The sequence below is a fragment of the Monodelphis domestica genome, chromosome 3 (assembly GCF_027887165.1).
Source record: "Monodelphis domestica isolate mMonDom1 chromosome 3, mMonDom1.pri, whole genome shotgun sequence".
In the NCBI taxonomy this organism is placed as follows: domain Eukaryota; kingdom Metazoa; phylum Chordata; class Mammalia; order Didelphimorphia; family Didelphidae; genus Monodelphis; species Monodelphis domestica.
This window is the reverse complement of record NC_077229.1, coordinates 241,766,103-241,781,560: the sequence shown is the minus strand read 5'-3', so window position 1 is coordinate 241,781,560 and position 15,458 is coordinate 241,766,103. Positions and strand designations below refer to the sequence as shown.

Below are 15,458 nucleotides of genomic sequence, written 5' to 3'. Positions count from 1 at the left end.
ATTTTTTGCCTTCTCAATGAGTATGGGCAGAAATAGAGCAAAGGAGAGAACTTGGAATTGAAAGTAAAGATAAAAATACAAGATTATGGTTTTCCTTTGCCTCTTCAGATCTCCATTTTTCTTAGTTTTCATACTGAAGATCTCTTTCTGGGGGTGTAGGGGGGTGGTATAAAGTAGGCTTAAGGAATACTTTATTCTCTTTGATAACCTGAGAAGTAGAAAGCATTTGAGCCCTTACCTCCTCTTCTAAGCAACAAACCTGCCTGCTCTGAGCACAGAACATGTAGCAATCACTTGGCCAAGGAAGATACAGTGACATGGTGACAACTTACTTGTCACCCATACTCTACAGATATCCAAGGCAAGGGTTTTATTACTGTCACCTTTGCTTGACTTTGTCTCTTGTAAACTTCTGAGTATAAAAAAAGAAATACTTCACTCTATTCAGGTCATTGAAAATTTTTTACTGTTAACTTCTACATTGTTCACGATGAGATCCTTAGACTTTGTCATTCTTTCTAGTAGTTTCCTACAGAAAGGCTATCAAATGAAGCTAGATGGTAATTCAGTTTGATTGGAAGTCAAGGCATGGGAAATAAGGTCAGTAAAATATGTGAGTGATACAGTGTGGAGAGGTTTGAATTTCTGGCTAAGCTTATGTCTTCTTTAAGAAATATTTACAAAAGATAATAGAGGGACAGCGAGGTAGCCAAGTGGATAGAGCACCAGGCCAGCAGTAAAGAGAACCTGGGTTCAAATCTAGCCTCAGACATTTCCTAGCTATGTGATCCCTGGGAAAGTCACTTAACCCCAACACCTAGCCCTTGCTACTCTTCTTAGAATTAACACTAAGAAAGAAGGTAAGAGTTAAAAATATATATATAACACAAAACCACTGATTTTTGAATGAGATATTAACCTGATATTTTTTGGAGGATAGAATAAATATGGAAGAGACTGACTGTCAGAAAGACCAATCAAAATCTATTACAGACCACTCAGGCTAATTTAAGGTCATCTATAATATAGGCCTCACACAATTTTTTTTGGATAAAGCATAAATGAGACCAAGATTAGAAGTTGTATCTCTGAAGGTCAATCAACTTTGATTACTTTCACAGGCACAAAATAAAATCCTACCCTAAACAAATCATCTGATGCACACAACTTACAAGGGACATCTTTTAGATGTGAAGCTATAATCACTACTACTATTAATACAGTTCAAAGTTGTGAAGATAGAATTAACTTTCCTCTTGTCTATTTTTAGCTAAACAAATCAAGAACTCAAAGCACACCTACTTAACACTAAATAAGAGAATTCACAAGTCACTTACTAAACTCACACCTCCAAAGGCTACTGCCACCCCAGTGCTAGTCAAATGGAAAGGCTAATGCTAGTAAAATGGAAAGTCAAATGGAAAGGTTCCTGTAAAGTGGGAGAGTAACAGGAAGTGACATGGAAAAAGGACTATAAAAAGTCCTGAACTTCATATCCAACAGACTTCTCCTTTGAACTTCTTTTCCTTTGGGGTTCATCTTTGGACATTCAGCACCAGTGAGCTGGACAGAAGGAGGAGACTCTTTCCCTGGATCTACATCGGCTTGTTGGGTGAGTAGCTGACCTTCCTTTCCTAGCTTCTGGAGAGATTCATTCCAGAGATTCCTACCTTGGCTTTGGAGAAGGCTGCATTGGTGGAACTCTAGCTGAAGACACCACCAGACTTCTGGCTGAGGATTACTAGGAAATCCACGTGGGGACAAGGGACATGGGGAAGCCCCTGCAGGGCTGAGCCTCACTTCACCAGAGAAGGGCTGGTGGGCTTGTTAAAATCTGTCTCTTTAACTACCTTTTTCCACTTTCACTCTTTCCACCTCTTTGTAAATAAAGCTGCAAAAAGTCATTTTGATTTAAGCTATAATATTTCTAAATCGGCAACCACAATATTACTTTAGAGCTTTCATAGTAGCATAAAAATCTAAATTTTAAATTCTTACAAAGTATATATCTTATTGATAGGGAGCTAATAGATACATCTTCCTAAAGTTCTTTCAAAAAAAAAGTACCAACAAATAAAACTCATAATCTATTTAATTAAACATTTCTGCAATTGGAGAGCTTCCCTGAAGGTTATTTCAAATAAGTTTTTATTAATCTTATTCAGTCTAGAGACAATGAAAAACTTCAGTCTGGAAAGTAATTCAAAATAGTAAGAATTTCAATATAAAATTCGTATAGATATTTCTACAATATTTACATAATCATTTCTAGCACAACATACAAGCCTTTGACTTCTGAGGCAACATGTATTAAACTCCAACCTAAATAACACACATCACATAAGGAACCTTTGGTATACAGATCCACATGAAAACAGTTTGGTGACTATAAGCTGACTTTTATTTATTCACCTCCCTGCTTACAAGGATATTTTGAAAATTAATAAACTATCATATAAGATTGAATGGCTCCATCTGAAATAAAAAAAATTTAAATGTTTCTGCTACTATACCTTTCATTAGAGGAAAGAACATGTCTATCTGTTGCAGTGAGCGGCAACCAAGGAAATGTAGAAAACTTCAAGCATTTCACAGTTTGATTTACTGTTAATAAAATAGCAAAACATGTCATTATTATCATAGAATCAAAGTATTCTGGCACTAGAATGATTCTCAGAGACTATGTGCAGTAACCTATTTTCAAAGGGAATCTCCATCATAATGTAAACAAAAAAGTGGGGATCTAGCCTCTACCTGAAGGAAAACTAAATCTCTAGCATTTTCCTAATCTACTAGCTACAACTTGTCAAAAAAAAAAAATAAGATTAGCCTAGCATGGCCTTTTCTTAATGAAGCCTTTTTGGCTCTTTGTCAGCACCATTTCCTTTTCTAGATATTCACAATAGAGCTATTTTTACAATTACCAAACTTTAGAATAATTTCCCCTTCCTCATTGATAATAAAATAACAACAAAAACAGGATTCCCACCATAAAGTCCATATTTCCATAAAAAGGTACAACAAAATACCTACAATTATAGTCAAGCAAATATTTCATAAAACTTAATAACAGAACAGGTTGATTAGCAAAGTGCCCCAGAATAACAATGTTTTTACAATTTACTTTACAGCTATAGGCATTACTATTTTCAAAGGGTTCTTTGTCCTAACCGAAGATTTATTTACATCTATTAAATAGGGCACAGAAATTAATTTAATGAGAAACATTTATCAAGAATTAAACTGAAATTCATCTTAGTTTTCAATGAAATTTCTGCTTTGTCCTGTACCTCTCCAGTGCCTAGCTGAAAAGGAATTTAACTGGTAAGAGAGAAAATTCTGTAGGAATAGAGGCCAGTGAATGAAATAATTTGACCCCTCGACCTCTACCCTATTTGAATTGACCCCTCACTTTTTGCTAAATCAATAACTTTATCTCTCTGTTACTTCTTAATCAGTATTATCCAGTTTAATGTTATTCCATAGGGGAAGTGATTATTTCTTCTAAATTAACATACATTTAGCCAATTAAAGATAATCAACTAATCAATATAAATCCCTCATGATAAACCACCATAAAATAGTAGGGATTGGGGGGAGGGGGGACGTTCTGCCAGCCTGAGACCATCAATGAGAATTTGTATTTTGTGCAGCACCCTCTGGACTGTTTGAGATTTGATGATTATAAAACTTGTACTCTAAAGTATGAACGTGTCACGGATCTTGAGGAAGTCCTGGGATCCTATTTTTTGAAGGGGGTCAGGTCCCTTTAATAAATATTTATTGGCTCACAGCTCTGCTTCAATTACTTTATTGCAGATCAGACAAATTTTTAGTGTTATACCAGTTGGCTGAATTGCAGAGTGAGAAGAGGGAGTAATTATCAAGTGGAGACCATCTCAACTTTATATGTTAACAATCACAGGCATATAAATAAATACTAAAGTTAAATACAAAGATAAAAGTTCATTTTCAAATATTTGTGAAAGTATATATTAAAGATTAAAAGTTAAAGGGAAAAAATTTAGAAGGATGAAGATATGAAAATAATATTGGCATTAAAACTCACATGTGACCCTTTTTAGTTAGATCATAGCAGTTATCAGAAAGTGCAGCAATAACAAAGAGAAATAAATGCTACAAAATTCACTAATATATTTCTAATAGGTCTTTATCACTCCAGAAGTTAAAGTAGCAGCACTGAAACACATTTCTCTCTATTTCCTTGCAATTAGCAAAGGTCATTGTACAAATGGAGAAAATGGCTGCGCAAAAATTTCAACAAGTTAAAGAATAGAGTTATAAAGAGAGAAGTACTCTTTAGAACAAAAAGAAAAGGAAATGTATCTCTGAAGAATATGGTGCTTTAGTAATTATTTCTTTAAAAGGAGGGGAGAAAACTAATTGGGAAGTTTAACTTGCATGATGAGCTCATGAGGATTTTACTAACAATCAGTTAAAATTATAAAACATTAAACTAAATAACTAAAAAAAAAAAGTCAGACTCATTTTATGTGCTACTTATTTTGCCAAATTGTTTTTTCCCCTCTTTTTCATTCTTTGTTATAAAGAAAAGCTCTCTGAAAAGGGAAAGGAAGAATGACATTGAGAAATGTAGATGATGTAAAAACAAAAGTTATCAATCAAAAGTCAAGTTGAGAATATTTTTTTTTCTTTTAAGTTTTCTTCAACCCAGCTGTGAAATAAAATTCAGAAATCAAAAAAGTTTACATTTGGATAATCCCTACTCAATTGTGAGTCTTTATCCCTTCTGACATTCATATGTCCTTCAATTGTTCCCTATATCACTATTATTCAGTTTAATAACGAATTATTAAAGACCTGTCTATTATTAAAAACCTGCAAGTTAGTCCTACAAAACATGATTGCAATTACTGAGAATTTTTTTTGTCATCTCAAAAAAAAGTTAAATGAAAACCTCACAAAAAAATTTAGATATAAAAAATGTATCAAGCTTTTTTAAACTATGTAACATATATTAAGCACATAAATGTATTTAAGTAAAAAAATTTTAAATGTTATCTATACCTGTAGACATCCATGATTTTCCACTAGTTATTCTCTGCCCTCTCTCAGCTTTCATTATACTCTCCCTAATGAATAAGTATATTGAAGTATATACACAAATGAATTAAGTACATTTAAGTCTCTGGAGTAGCCAGAGAAACCAGTTTCCAAATGGGATCTGCACTTAAATGCAAATCCCTTAGCAAATAGATATATTCTCAACTTGTTTTCTGATTCATATATACTTGCATCAATTGAAAAGATGTATCCCTCTACACAGTTAATCTAAATTTTACATCATGCACTGCAACATTCATAACAATAACAAATTCATATCAAAGAGGATACTTAAGTTCAACAGAAAATTCTGAAATGATCATCATAAATATACATACTCAGTGATCCTGTCTGGCCTTCCATCTGCTGGAGATTATTTGCAACCTGGGGAAAATATCCAGGTTTAATTTCATTTTCTTCTGGTAAAGCTGAAAGGAAAAAAAATTATCTAAATTTTTTATTGACTTGCTCTTTCTTCTTTGCTCCATGAAAATTACATTCACACCTTTTAATTGTTTTAGTTTTTAGAGGCGTTGCATTAAAAAATATCTGGGAGGGCATTGTTTAGATTTTCTCATCTGTAGCAGGTCTACTATTCTCTAGGGAATAGCTACTGAATCTTACATTAGATAGGTATACTTTTTAAATTCCATAAATTTAAACCTAAAGAATTCTTCCTCTAAATCATCAGCCTACTACTCTTCAATTGGGCAAGCTCAATTATTTTATTTCAAATTATACTATTTAAACATTTGTATTAACACAATAGACTACTTAAAGATTTTGTTTCTATGATCTTTTATTCTCACTCTGAACTTAAACAATCAGTAAGGATTTATTAATATGGGTCAGGTACTTTAGGCACTGGAAACATAAATACTGTGACAGAGGCTGGAACATAAGAAAAGTGCCAGGCTGAATCTTTCTCCTCATCAGGGGAGGGGCCCCAGGAGGCTGGAATCTTGAGAAGCTAACTAACTAACCCAAACCTCTTTTGATTGTTACTTGAGGTATTGGTCTGTGGCAGATTAGACAGGGAGCCAAGGGGAAAGATCCCAAGTCCAGATAGACTCAGACCTCCCACTCACTGACAGCTGCAGATGACTAGATGTTGTTTCAGGCTAGCTTCAGGTTCAAAGATATTCTTCCAAGGGAAACACAGGTATCAACAGCAAGGACAGGTACAGGAACTCCACCAAGTATTTGGCAGCAAAATCCTTCCAGATGCTTACAATCAGCACACTCCCAGAGAGACTCCCAGCTCCTGAGTTCTCAGTTCAACCTCCCCTCTCCCCCCAGCAGCATTCCAGAATCTTTCCCTGTTGGTCTCATGCCTCTTCTCTGCAAACCTTCATTTTCCTCATAACAGTAGCTATCTAGAAGAGAGATTAGAATAGAGAGAGACTTGAGGCTGAGAGATCAAGTAAGAGGTCACTGCAATAAACTAATAGATGAGCAATGAACAAAGAGGGTGGCTATATGAATAGAAAGGAGTATGAGAGATGTTTAGGAAATATGAATACCAGGATTTGTTACATGACTAGATATATGGAACCAGGGGATAATGAGGAGTAATGGATAGCACCAAGGTTTAGAACCTAGGAAATTCAAAGAATGATGGTGTCTTTGACAGCAATATCAAAGTTTTAAGAAGGGTGAGGTTTGGGGGAAAGATGATGAATTCTGTTTTAAACTTATTAAGTTTAGGATATCTCTAGGACATTCCATTTGAAATGTCTAATAAGCAAGTTGATAATACTGAATAAAAAGGCTAGGGGTAGAATGATGAACCTGGAAATCATCTGCATAAAGATGACAATTAAATTCAAGGGAGCTAATAAGGTCACCAAGAGGGCCCGGGACATAGGCCCTCAGGGCACAGTTTTGGGCTATCTCATTCTTCAATGGAATTTAAACTAAGCAAATCAAGAAAATTAATAAAAAAAGTATGAAAGAATTCATAACTACCTACAATTAGATAACTCAATACTACCCATCCAGCAGTTTGGCTAAAGAAGAGGTTGAAATGAATGGATGAAAATAAGTTTTCTGATTACTTGTAATCTTTAATTGCCCATGCTATCTCTGAAAAAATGGAAAATATACTTTGTGACAACAATATATATGTTCTAGATATTATTATATTCACTTTACAAATGAGAAAAATAAAACCCAGAAAGTAATCATGAGAATACAGAGAATAGAGAATAATAATAATAGAGAATAAAGTCGCAAGTTAATAAAAATTTGGTAAATGAAGGCAGCTAGGTGACAGTATGCTGACAGCCAGGCCTAGAGACAGGAGGTCCTGGGTTCAAATCTGGCCTCAAATACTTCCTAACTACATGACCCTGCACAACTCATTTAATTTCCATCACCTAACCCTTACTGCTCTTCTGCCTTGGAACCAATAAGTGTACTGATTCTAAGATAGAAGGTAAAGGATTAAAAAAACTGGTTAATAAAAAGTTGGATGTTAAAAGTTAAAAATAAATAAAATTGGAAGGGACTCAAAATTTGTCACTTAGCCTAACCCTAAAATGAAGTCTGAATTCTTTCTACAATATTCCTGGTAAGTAATTATCCAGCCTCTACTTGCAAATCTCCACTGGTAAGGAACTTAGCATCTTATAAAATAACTGACTGCACTTTTGGAGTAATCTAATTGTTCAGAAGTTTGTTCTTGTACTTATCTGAAATCTGCTTCCTTATGACCTCCACCAACTATTCCAAGTTCTGTTCTACAAAGCCAGCATTTTAAAGGGTACAAGTTAAAGGCTACAAATGGTCTTTCTTCAAAGTGCTTATAGTCATATACAATTTAACATTAAATCTGAATAATGCAGAATAACCTAAGACATCAAGGAAAAACTCTGTGTTGTAAAGATTAAAATTTAGGGGGGAAACTGATAGAGGTGGAAATTAGTTTCTCTGTGCAAGGAGTATTATATTTTTAGAGGTTTATTGAAGATTAAAATATAAAGAAAATTGTAAAAAATAGACTCAAATACAGGACTACAATCCCCATGAGCCTTTGCTCCACTTCCCCAGAATGCCTTGTAATCTCACCTGGGCCGAGATCAAGAAGGTATTTAAGCTGATTCAAAGGCTTTTGAGGACGCTCTTGGGGGCTTGGACTTCCGTTTTGGGGCAGGCCTGGCTTTTTTCATAATGTAGGTGAGGTTGTGTCTAGGCCACTCTATGGCCTGGACACGTGTTTCTTATCCTGTATTTTTTTAATCCTTAATCTTCAACAAACCTCTAAAAAATATAATACTCCTTGCAGAGAGAAACTAATTTCTACCTGCCTCAGATGCCTCAGTCTCCCCCGTCTCCCCTAAATTTTAATCTTTACAAAATACAAGTAAGAGAGGCTATTCACGACCACTCACATCTTGCCTGCTAGGTGGAGAGCCCTGTCTGCTCCCCAAGAGGAAGTAGGAAAAAGGGCAGAGCCTTTTTATAACCAGGTTAAATACCCCATCTCGCTCTTGGCCCAGGTGAGGTTACAAGGCATTCTGGGGAAGTGGAGCAAGGACTTCTGGGGATTGAAGTCCTGGATTCAAGTCTCCATTTTTACAGTGTACAGGAATTATATTTTAAGTGTAGAACAAACTCTGCCTCAGAATTTTGAGTTTGATTCAGAGCATAGCTGGTCTGAAAGTATAATCTACTTTCATAAATGTCAAAATGAAAGAAAAGACTCAAAGAAATAGCATCAAGCAATTCTTCCAATTCCCTACTCCAATGCAATTATAATTTATAAATTTATTCTTTAGACAGCCATAGTCCAAAAACTTAAAGAAATAAATTTAAAACAACAACAATGGAAGTTTTTGTTGTCAAAAAACCTACCACTACATTAAACACATAAGGGTACTTCATCAAAATGATCACTTTTCCTTGTCTATTTTTTTAATGAATAAACAGTTAGTTTTAAGAAAATGAGATTATGAAGGAATATATCATATTAATTTTAGGTTACCAGTTTTGGGTCCACATACAAATGGCTTGGTTTGGAAAAATGGAGATGTAGAATGATGAAACAGAGAAGAATCATTTGAAGGAAGGATAAACAGGCCATCCATAATGCCATCAATTTCAGCCTGCAAATCTGGATCCACATTAGGTCGAAGCATGGAAAAAAACTCATATGCACCGATATCAAACAAATGTTGAACTGCTGACGGATGCTAAAATGAAAAGATGATAATTTTTTGAAAATAGCTATAAATTTTAAAACTACATTTCATTCAGGTAAATATGAAACTATAGCCATTATCTCTCCACCTCCTCCTCAAAATCTTGGACTCCAGCCCTAGAACACCAATGATTCTGGTAGGCCACCACATCAATTCTCAGTTATCAGCTCCATAATACCTAACATACAGGACCCCTTTCCCACCTTCCAGGCCCATTGTGTGTGATATTCTGCAATGTTAATGTAAATTCTGTAAAGGCAGAGATGGTCTTGCTTCAGAACAATACATGGCACATAAGTACTTATTATGTAAATGCTTTATGTACTTATCTGTCTAAACCCAGTCTTTCAATTTATTTTTTCATTGCATTTCTGCAAACATTCCTCAAAAGAATCAACCTACATAAGAAAATGATGACTTATAGGATGACCTCAGAAATATATACAATAAAATATCTGATAACTATCAGAAAAAAGCTTAACAATTTTTCCATACCCCACACCATCCTAACTCCAAATCTGTACAAAAGACTCTAAAAACTCTTCAAAGTTTTGTAGGAAATATATCATTTTTCATCTTTCTATCACCAGCCAATTCCAATTGCTCAGCATAGTACAAGAACAGCCCTCTTTTTTACATCTTTCTATGCCCAGCTTAATTCAAAGACTAATAATGACTCAGAAAAGTGACCCAAGGTTTTAGAAGGATATGCCAAAGGAACAACAAGCACTGGAAATTATGCCAAATGGAAACACTTCAAATATTCCTGGTGAGAGGTCATGCTCAGTCCTATGAGTATAAGTCTAAATTCACTGAAAGTCATTCTCAAGATTTCTAAAGTGATGAATTTTCCCCCAAGAGCAATTCATCCACTAAGTCACTGAATGAATGAAATGCACTTAAGGGGGTACATTAAGAAAGGCAGCAAGGGACTTGGAGGCAGGAATATCAAGGTTCAGAGTCTATCTCTGACAGTAGTATCACTACTTCTCTGATCAAGGTTAAGTTTCTCCTTAAAACTGGGGGTATAGGGTCAGGTAGTGGGGCTTAGTGGATTGAGATCCAGGCCAAGAGACAGGGGTTCAAGTCTGACCTCAGATACTTCCTGGCTGGGTGACCCTGGACAAGTCACTTAACATGCATAGCCTAGACCTTATCTCCCTTCTGCCTTAGAGCCAATAAACAGTATTGATTCTGAGATGGAATAAATACAGGTGTTTTTTTTTTAATTATACCCGTATTTGTGTTGGATTTTTTTTAAGCTAAGTTGCCTTAAAAAGAGTAAAGCCGGGGGCAGCTGGGTAGCTCAGTGGATTGAGAGCTAGCCCTAGAGACCAGAGGTCCTAGGTTCAAATCTGGCCTCAGACACTTCCCAGCTATGTGACCCTGGGCAAGTCACTTGACCCCCATTGCCTAGCCCTTACCACTCTTCTGCCTTAGAACCAATACCCAATATCAATTCTAAGATGGAAGATAAGAGTTTAAAAAAAAAAGAGTAAAGCCTGCAAAATGTGCAGTCAATTCATAAAACACTTGCTGACCACTTACTCCAAAGTGGACATAAAAACATAGAAGATGGAGTCCCTGTCCCTAGAAAGATTTATATACAGTTTAAGAGTTGGTCCAAAATTGCCTCCAATAGTTAATTAGACTGCACTAAAAGTTTTGGGCCACTTTGTATAACAAGACAGTATAAATCTAAAGTAACTAATGAAATTATCAAGTGATGGACTTGGAGTCAAGAAGACCAAAATCTTTCTAGCTATGTGACAAGTCACTTAATTACTCAGTTAAGAATTTTTCCACTTCTTTTTGTTCTACTGACTTCCATTCTGAAATACAAACCTTAAAATATAAAAAATACAAATCTTAAAACAACAACAACAACAACAACAACAACAACAAAAAGGCAGCTAGTAGACTGGGCAGAGTTAAGAAGACCTAAATCCAGTCATATACTGCCTCAACCTAAACAGCTGTGTGACCCTGGATAAGTCATTTAAACTCTAAGAGTCTCAATTTCTTCATCTGTAAGATTAGGGATGAGCTTCAATGATCTCTAAGGTCCCTTCTGGCTCTAAGTCTAGAGTTCTGTGAAAGTAACCACACCTGCAAAATCAAAAGATCATATAACCAAAAACTTGGTTGGGAGTTGGGAACCTTAAAGGTCATCTAATACATTAAAATAAACTTCATTTATCAGATGAGCAAACTGTTGTCCAAAGTATTAAATGACTTGACCCAAGGTCTCACAAGCAGAGTTGGGATTCAAACTTGATCCCATGACTCCAATTACAACATTCTTTCCAAGGTACCATAATCCCTGAAGTAGAGTCCCAAGAACCTATGGCTCTGCCTTGCACATATAAGATCCTACATAAAAGCTTGTTGCTACTGAACTAAATAAGATGACCTTACCTTAACCAAATTGCTGAGTAGGTTCAGAACCTCTTCTTTCATGGGAACGGTAGGAAAATTGAACCATTCCAGTAAATAAATAAAAAGAAGTTTCTCCTGTACGAGTTCAACACAAGAAATCAAATTGTGTTCCACTTTGCACAGAATACTCTTAAGCGCCCTCTCCCTTATCTCAGCCAGAGGATGACCTGTCAAGGAAGGACAACACAAACCTCATTCAGGAATCAAATACAGGGTGTCCCCAGAAGTCTTAGTGCGTTTTTAAGTTTCCGGGCACTGAGGCTTCGGGACACTCCGCAAAAATCCTCCAGTAGTCATTTAATTTGGGGGGAAGAGGAGGAGTTATACATAAAGCGTCTTTTGGAATTCGATCGCAATCAGCGCCTCTGTTCCCGAGGATCGGAAACAAACTTTACCGTAAAGCCAGCTCTTTGGGGCTCAGAGCAGCTCCAGAGAGAAAGGCTCGGGCCTGGGGAGGGAACGAAGGAGAAAGGGGGGAGGGGCAGTTAAAGGGAAGGGATTCAGGGTAGAGGGAACCTAGCAGGATACGGGGCACTATCGGGGATGCTTGGGGGCTCGCCAGTTACCCAACTTCTTGATTAGCCCCAACAAAGCCATCCCTAGGCTCCGAAACTCGCAGTCACAATCTCCGCCAACTCAGTATTCAACCTCCGCGCCACCGCGTTTGTCCGTTCGCAATTGTTGTCCCCGCGGAAACCGCGCCGGTCCCTAGGTTGGAATCAGCTCCTGGGAAAGAAACAAGCGCCGAAGATCCTGAGCCAAGCTCTGGTAATGGGTACAATGCAGTTACTCAGAAGTGGACAACATAGTAGGAGGGAAGGAAGGATTAGAAAAGTGCCGAAGGAAGGAACCCCTTTCAGGAGCAGTGCACTTTGGGAGTTGTAGTCTTTTTCTGAATATGTCTCTCTGCGTCCTGATTGGCCGGAAAACTACGCAACAAATGCTTCTGAACTCGCCCCTTTCTCCAGGAGACTGTTGTGTCTGGGGCGGTGCTTGCGCTACGCGGGTTCTTCGGCGGGGTCGAGATTCGAGGAGGAGCTTGAGGCCCCGCCCCCACGTGCATCCGCCTCCTTCGCACTTGCTATTGGACTTCTGCACAACACTGGGCGCCCGTGTGCATGGGTTACATTTGTTTCAATATTTGGAGTAACACCAAAATTAAAAATTACTTTTGAATGCCATTGGCCACGTGAAATCATTCAAGGAGAAAACCTTTACCATAAAAAGTTCAGAAGGAAACAGGAGATTACCAGCCGAAGGGAAAATACAGAAAATATTCAGGAAAGCCCACCGGGAAAGGAAAAAAAAAGAAAGAAGAGTGCATAATGATTAGGGAATAGCTAAGAGAACTGGCCTAATATGAATATTATATTGTAAATAGTCAATAAATGGCAGTTTACATAAGGAATGTCAATTTTTTTTTAATTGAGAATACTCACACAAAAAAACAACTATCCAGCAATGTCAAGTATGAAAGAAAATGACTTAGCTAATAAGTAGACGAGCTAGTCTTTGACTCTAGGGTCCTTTTCACTATAGCATGATTCTGATTATCTGTCTTCTGCTGTTTAAAATACTGCCCAAAACCCAAAACAGTCTCTAGAAATGTTCTATGTCCTCACTGTCCTTCACCTAAGCAAAGTGGAAACCTAGGCATAGGAAGCTATTTTACAGTTGAAGAAAGAGAAATTATCAATATTTGTTCTGACAAGAAAGAAAAGCAATTTCAATGTAGAAGAATAAGGGAAGTTATTTCAAGAAAATACTATGTAAAAATAAGAAACTGAATTACATTTTTAAAAGATGTATAAAGAAAATAATGACAATAAGATTAGATAACTAGAAATCAACCACAAAAGTGGAACTAGTCTGTAAAATTATTAATAGAATCATAAAACTTCAGAATAAGTTGAGGTTAACAATGAATGTTAAGAACAAGGAATTTTTTAGCAAAGTTAGAAGAAAGGAAAAGACAACTGCTCAGAGTGGATATAATGATAACAGATGACAGGGAAAGCAAAACTCATTCATATATTCTATAACAAACAGCAATCTTCAAACTAGGAAGAATGAAACAAAAATGGTTTCTGGGGATCTGAAAATCAAGATAAATGAGGATATGTACAGAGAATGTCTAGCTGTCCTCAATAAATTTAAGTCACCAAACCCAAATAATTTTTTAATGGGAAGTATGTTTGTTGTGACACAATCACTATCTTTAAGAAAGAAAAAGGGATTATATGGCTAAAGCCAGGCAAGTTTTCCAAATTTCAGAAAGAAAAAAATTGTAGATCCTCTAGGATAGAAATAGACATTAAAAGCCAGAAAGGTTAATTTCAATCCCCAGAAAGCAATGAGAATGTATTATTAAAGGGATGGTTTGAAAACATTTTTAAAAAGAAATAATAATCACTAAAATCTTACATGGTTCATCAAAAGCAGTTCTTATTAGATTCAGATAATTTTCTTTCTTAATAGGATTACTAAAACTGATGTATTAGGAAAATGTATAAATGCAATACACATATTTCAACAAGATATTTGACAAAGTCAAGATATTTTTGTAGACGAAATGGAGAGATGTGATAATGGAATATAGATTAATAAGAGAGTTAAAGTTGGAATGGGGGCAGTAACAGAGGAGATTGATGTGGAACTGTCTAAAAGTCCAAATCTAGATACTACTGGGTAAATGTCACTATAGAAAAAAATGTCTCAAGTGTAGTTTCATGGGCATTTGGATACAGTTCTCCTCAGGTCTTTTTTGTCATTGTTTTGGATAAAAGTGTAGCCATACCTCTGAGCTATTTCCTAGAGAGTAGCTACTACTTTCAGAGGTTTAAGCTACACTCTTCAGATCCCCAACCCTACTACTATAGCTAACAAATTCCCACCCCTATGCTTTTCCCTACAATCAGCCAGTAAGCCCAGTTAGCTCTTAGCAAAGTCACTTATCAGGATAGTGTGATGAAAACAACAGATTCAGATCATTCTTCCCCTAAGCTTGAGGTTCCTTCATCCACAAATACACATAAGTGAAAGAGTAGGCTCAAAAAGAGCACAATGGTAGTTTGGTCATATGTAGAAAGAACATGTGGTCAAAGCTAGTTTCTTCAAGCACCTGTTAGCAAGCAGAATGGATAGAGCTCTGAGTTTAGCATCAGGAAGACCTGAGTTTAAATCCAACCTCAGACACTTACTAGCTGTATGATCCTGGGTAAGTCACCTAAACCCTGTTTGCCTCAGTTTTCTCAACTATAAAACTGGGATTATAATAGCACCTACTTTGCTATTGTTATTGTGAGGGTCAAATGAAAGATTTCTAAAAAGTGCTTAGCCCAGAGCACATAATAGGCACCATATAAATGCTTATTCCATTTCCACTCCAGTACTAGTAAGGTTTGGAAGACCCTTTTTTTTTCTTATGGAATCCTCACCACACAACCCATAGGCAAAGAATCTCCTCTGGATAGGTTACTGGCTAGGGCTCTGAGAGGTCCCCCAGAATTCAACTAAATTGCCAGAAGTATCTCTTTCTTGACCAGGTACTAGGTATAATTATTTGCTGCCAGAAGTCACATTCCTTGAAGCAGCCCTTGTCCTCGAGTGATTGCCTTTCTCTTTCTCTGTCAGAAAAGTATTTCTTTTCTCTCTCAACTATACCTCAAAATCTCAAACTGAATCACCAAATTCCAAATTGAACGTCGTCCTCATAGTAAATAACTCTACTGA

The 15,458-nt window shown here is 36.4% G+C and overlaps 1 protein-coding gene across 2 annotated transcripts in view; it reads right to left on the bottom strand.

Annotated features, from left to right (window-relative positions):
* The window catches only part of RTTN (rotatin), a 266,106-nt gene extending 253,476 nt beyond the window's left edge, over nucleotides 1–12,630 (bottom strand). Inside the window, exons 1-5 of one of the 2 annotated variants that reach the window (XM_007487781.3) lie at nucleotides 12,293–12,630; nucleotides 11,706–11,893; nucleotides 9,071–9,278; nucleotides 5,424–5,513; nucleotides 2,514–2,604 (exon numbers count right to left, since the gene is read on the bottom strand). In XM_007487781.3, the coding sequence (XP_007487843.1) occupies nucleotides 2,514–2,604; nucleotides 5,424–5,513; nucleotides 9,071–9,278; nucleotides 11,706–11,893; nucleotides 12,293–12,323 (608 nt within the window). In that variant the 5' untranslated portion in view covers nucleotides 12,324–12,630. The remainder of the gene's footprint in view (nucleotides 1–2,513; nucleotides 2,605–5,423; nucleotides 5,514–9,070; nucleotides 9,279–11,705; nucleotides 11,894–12,292) is intronic. The other variant, XM_056823598.1, reaches the window with a different exon arrangement.
* Nucleotides 12,631–15,458: the final 2,828 nt, after the last annotated feature.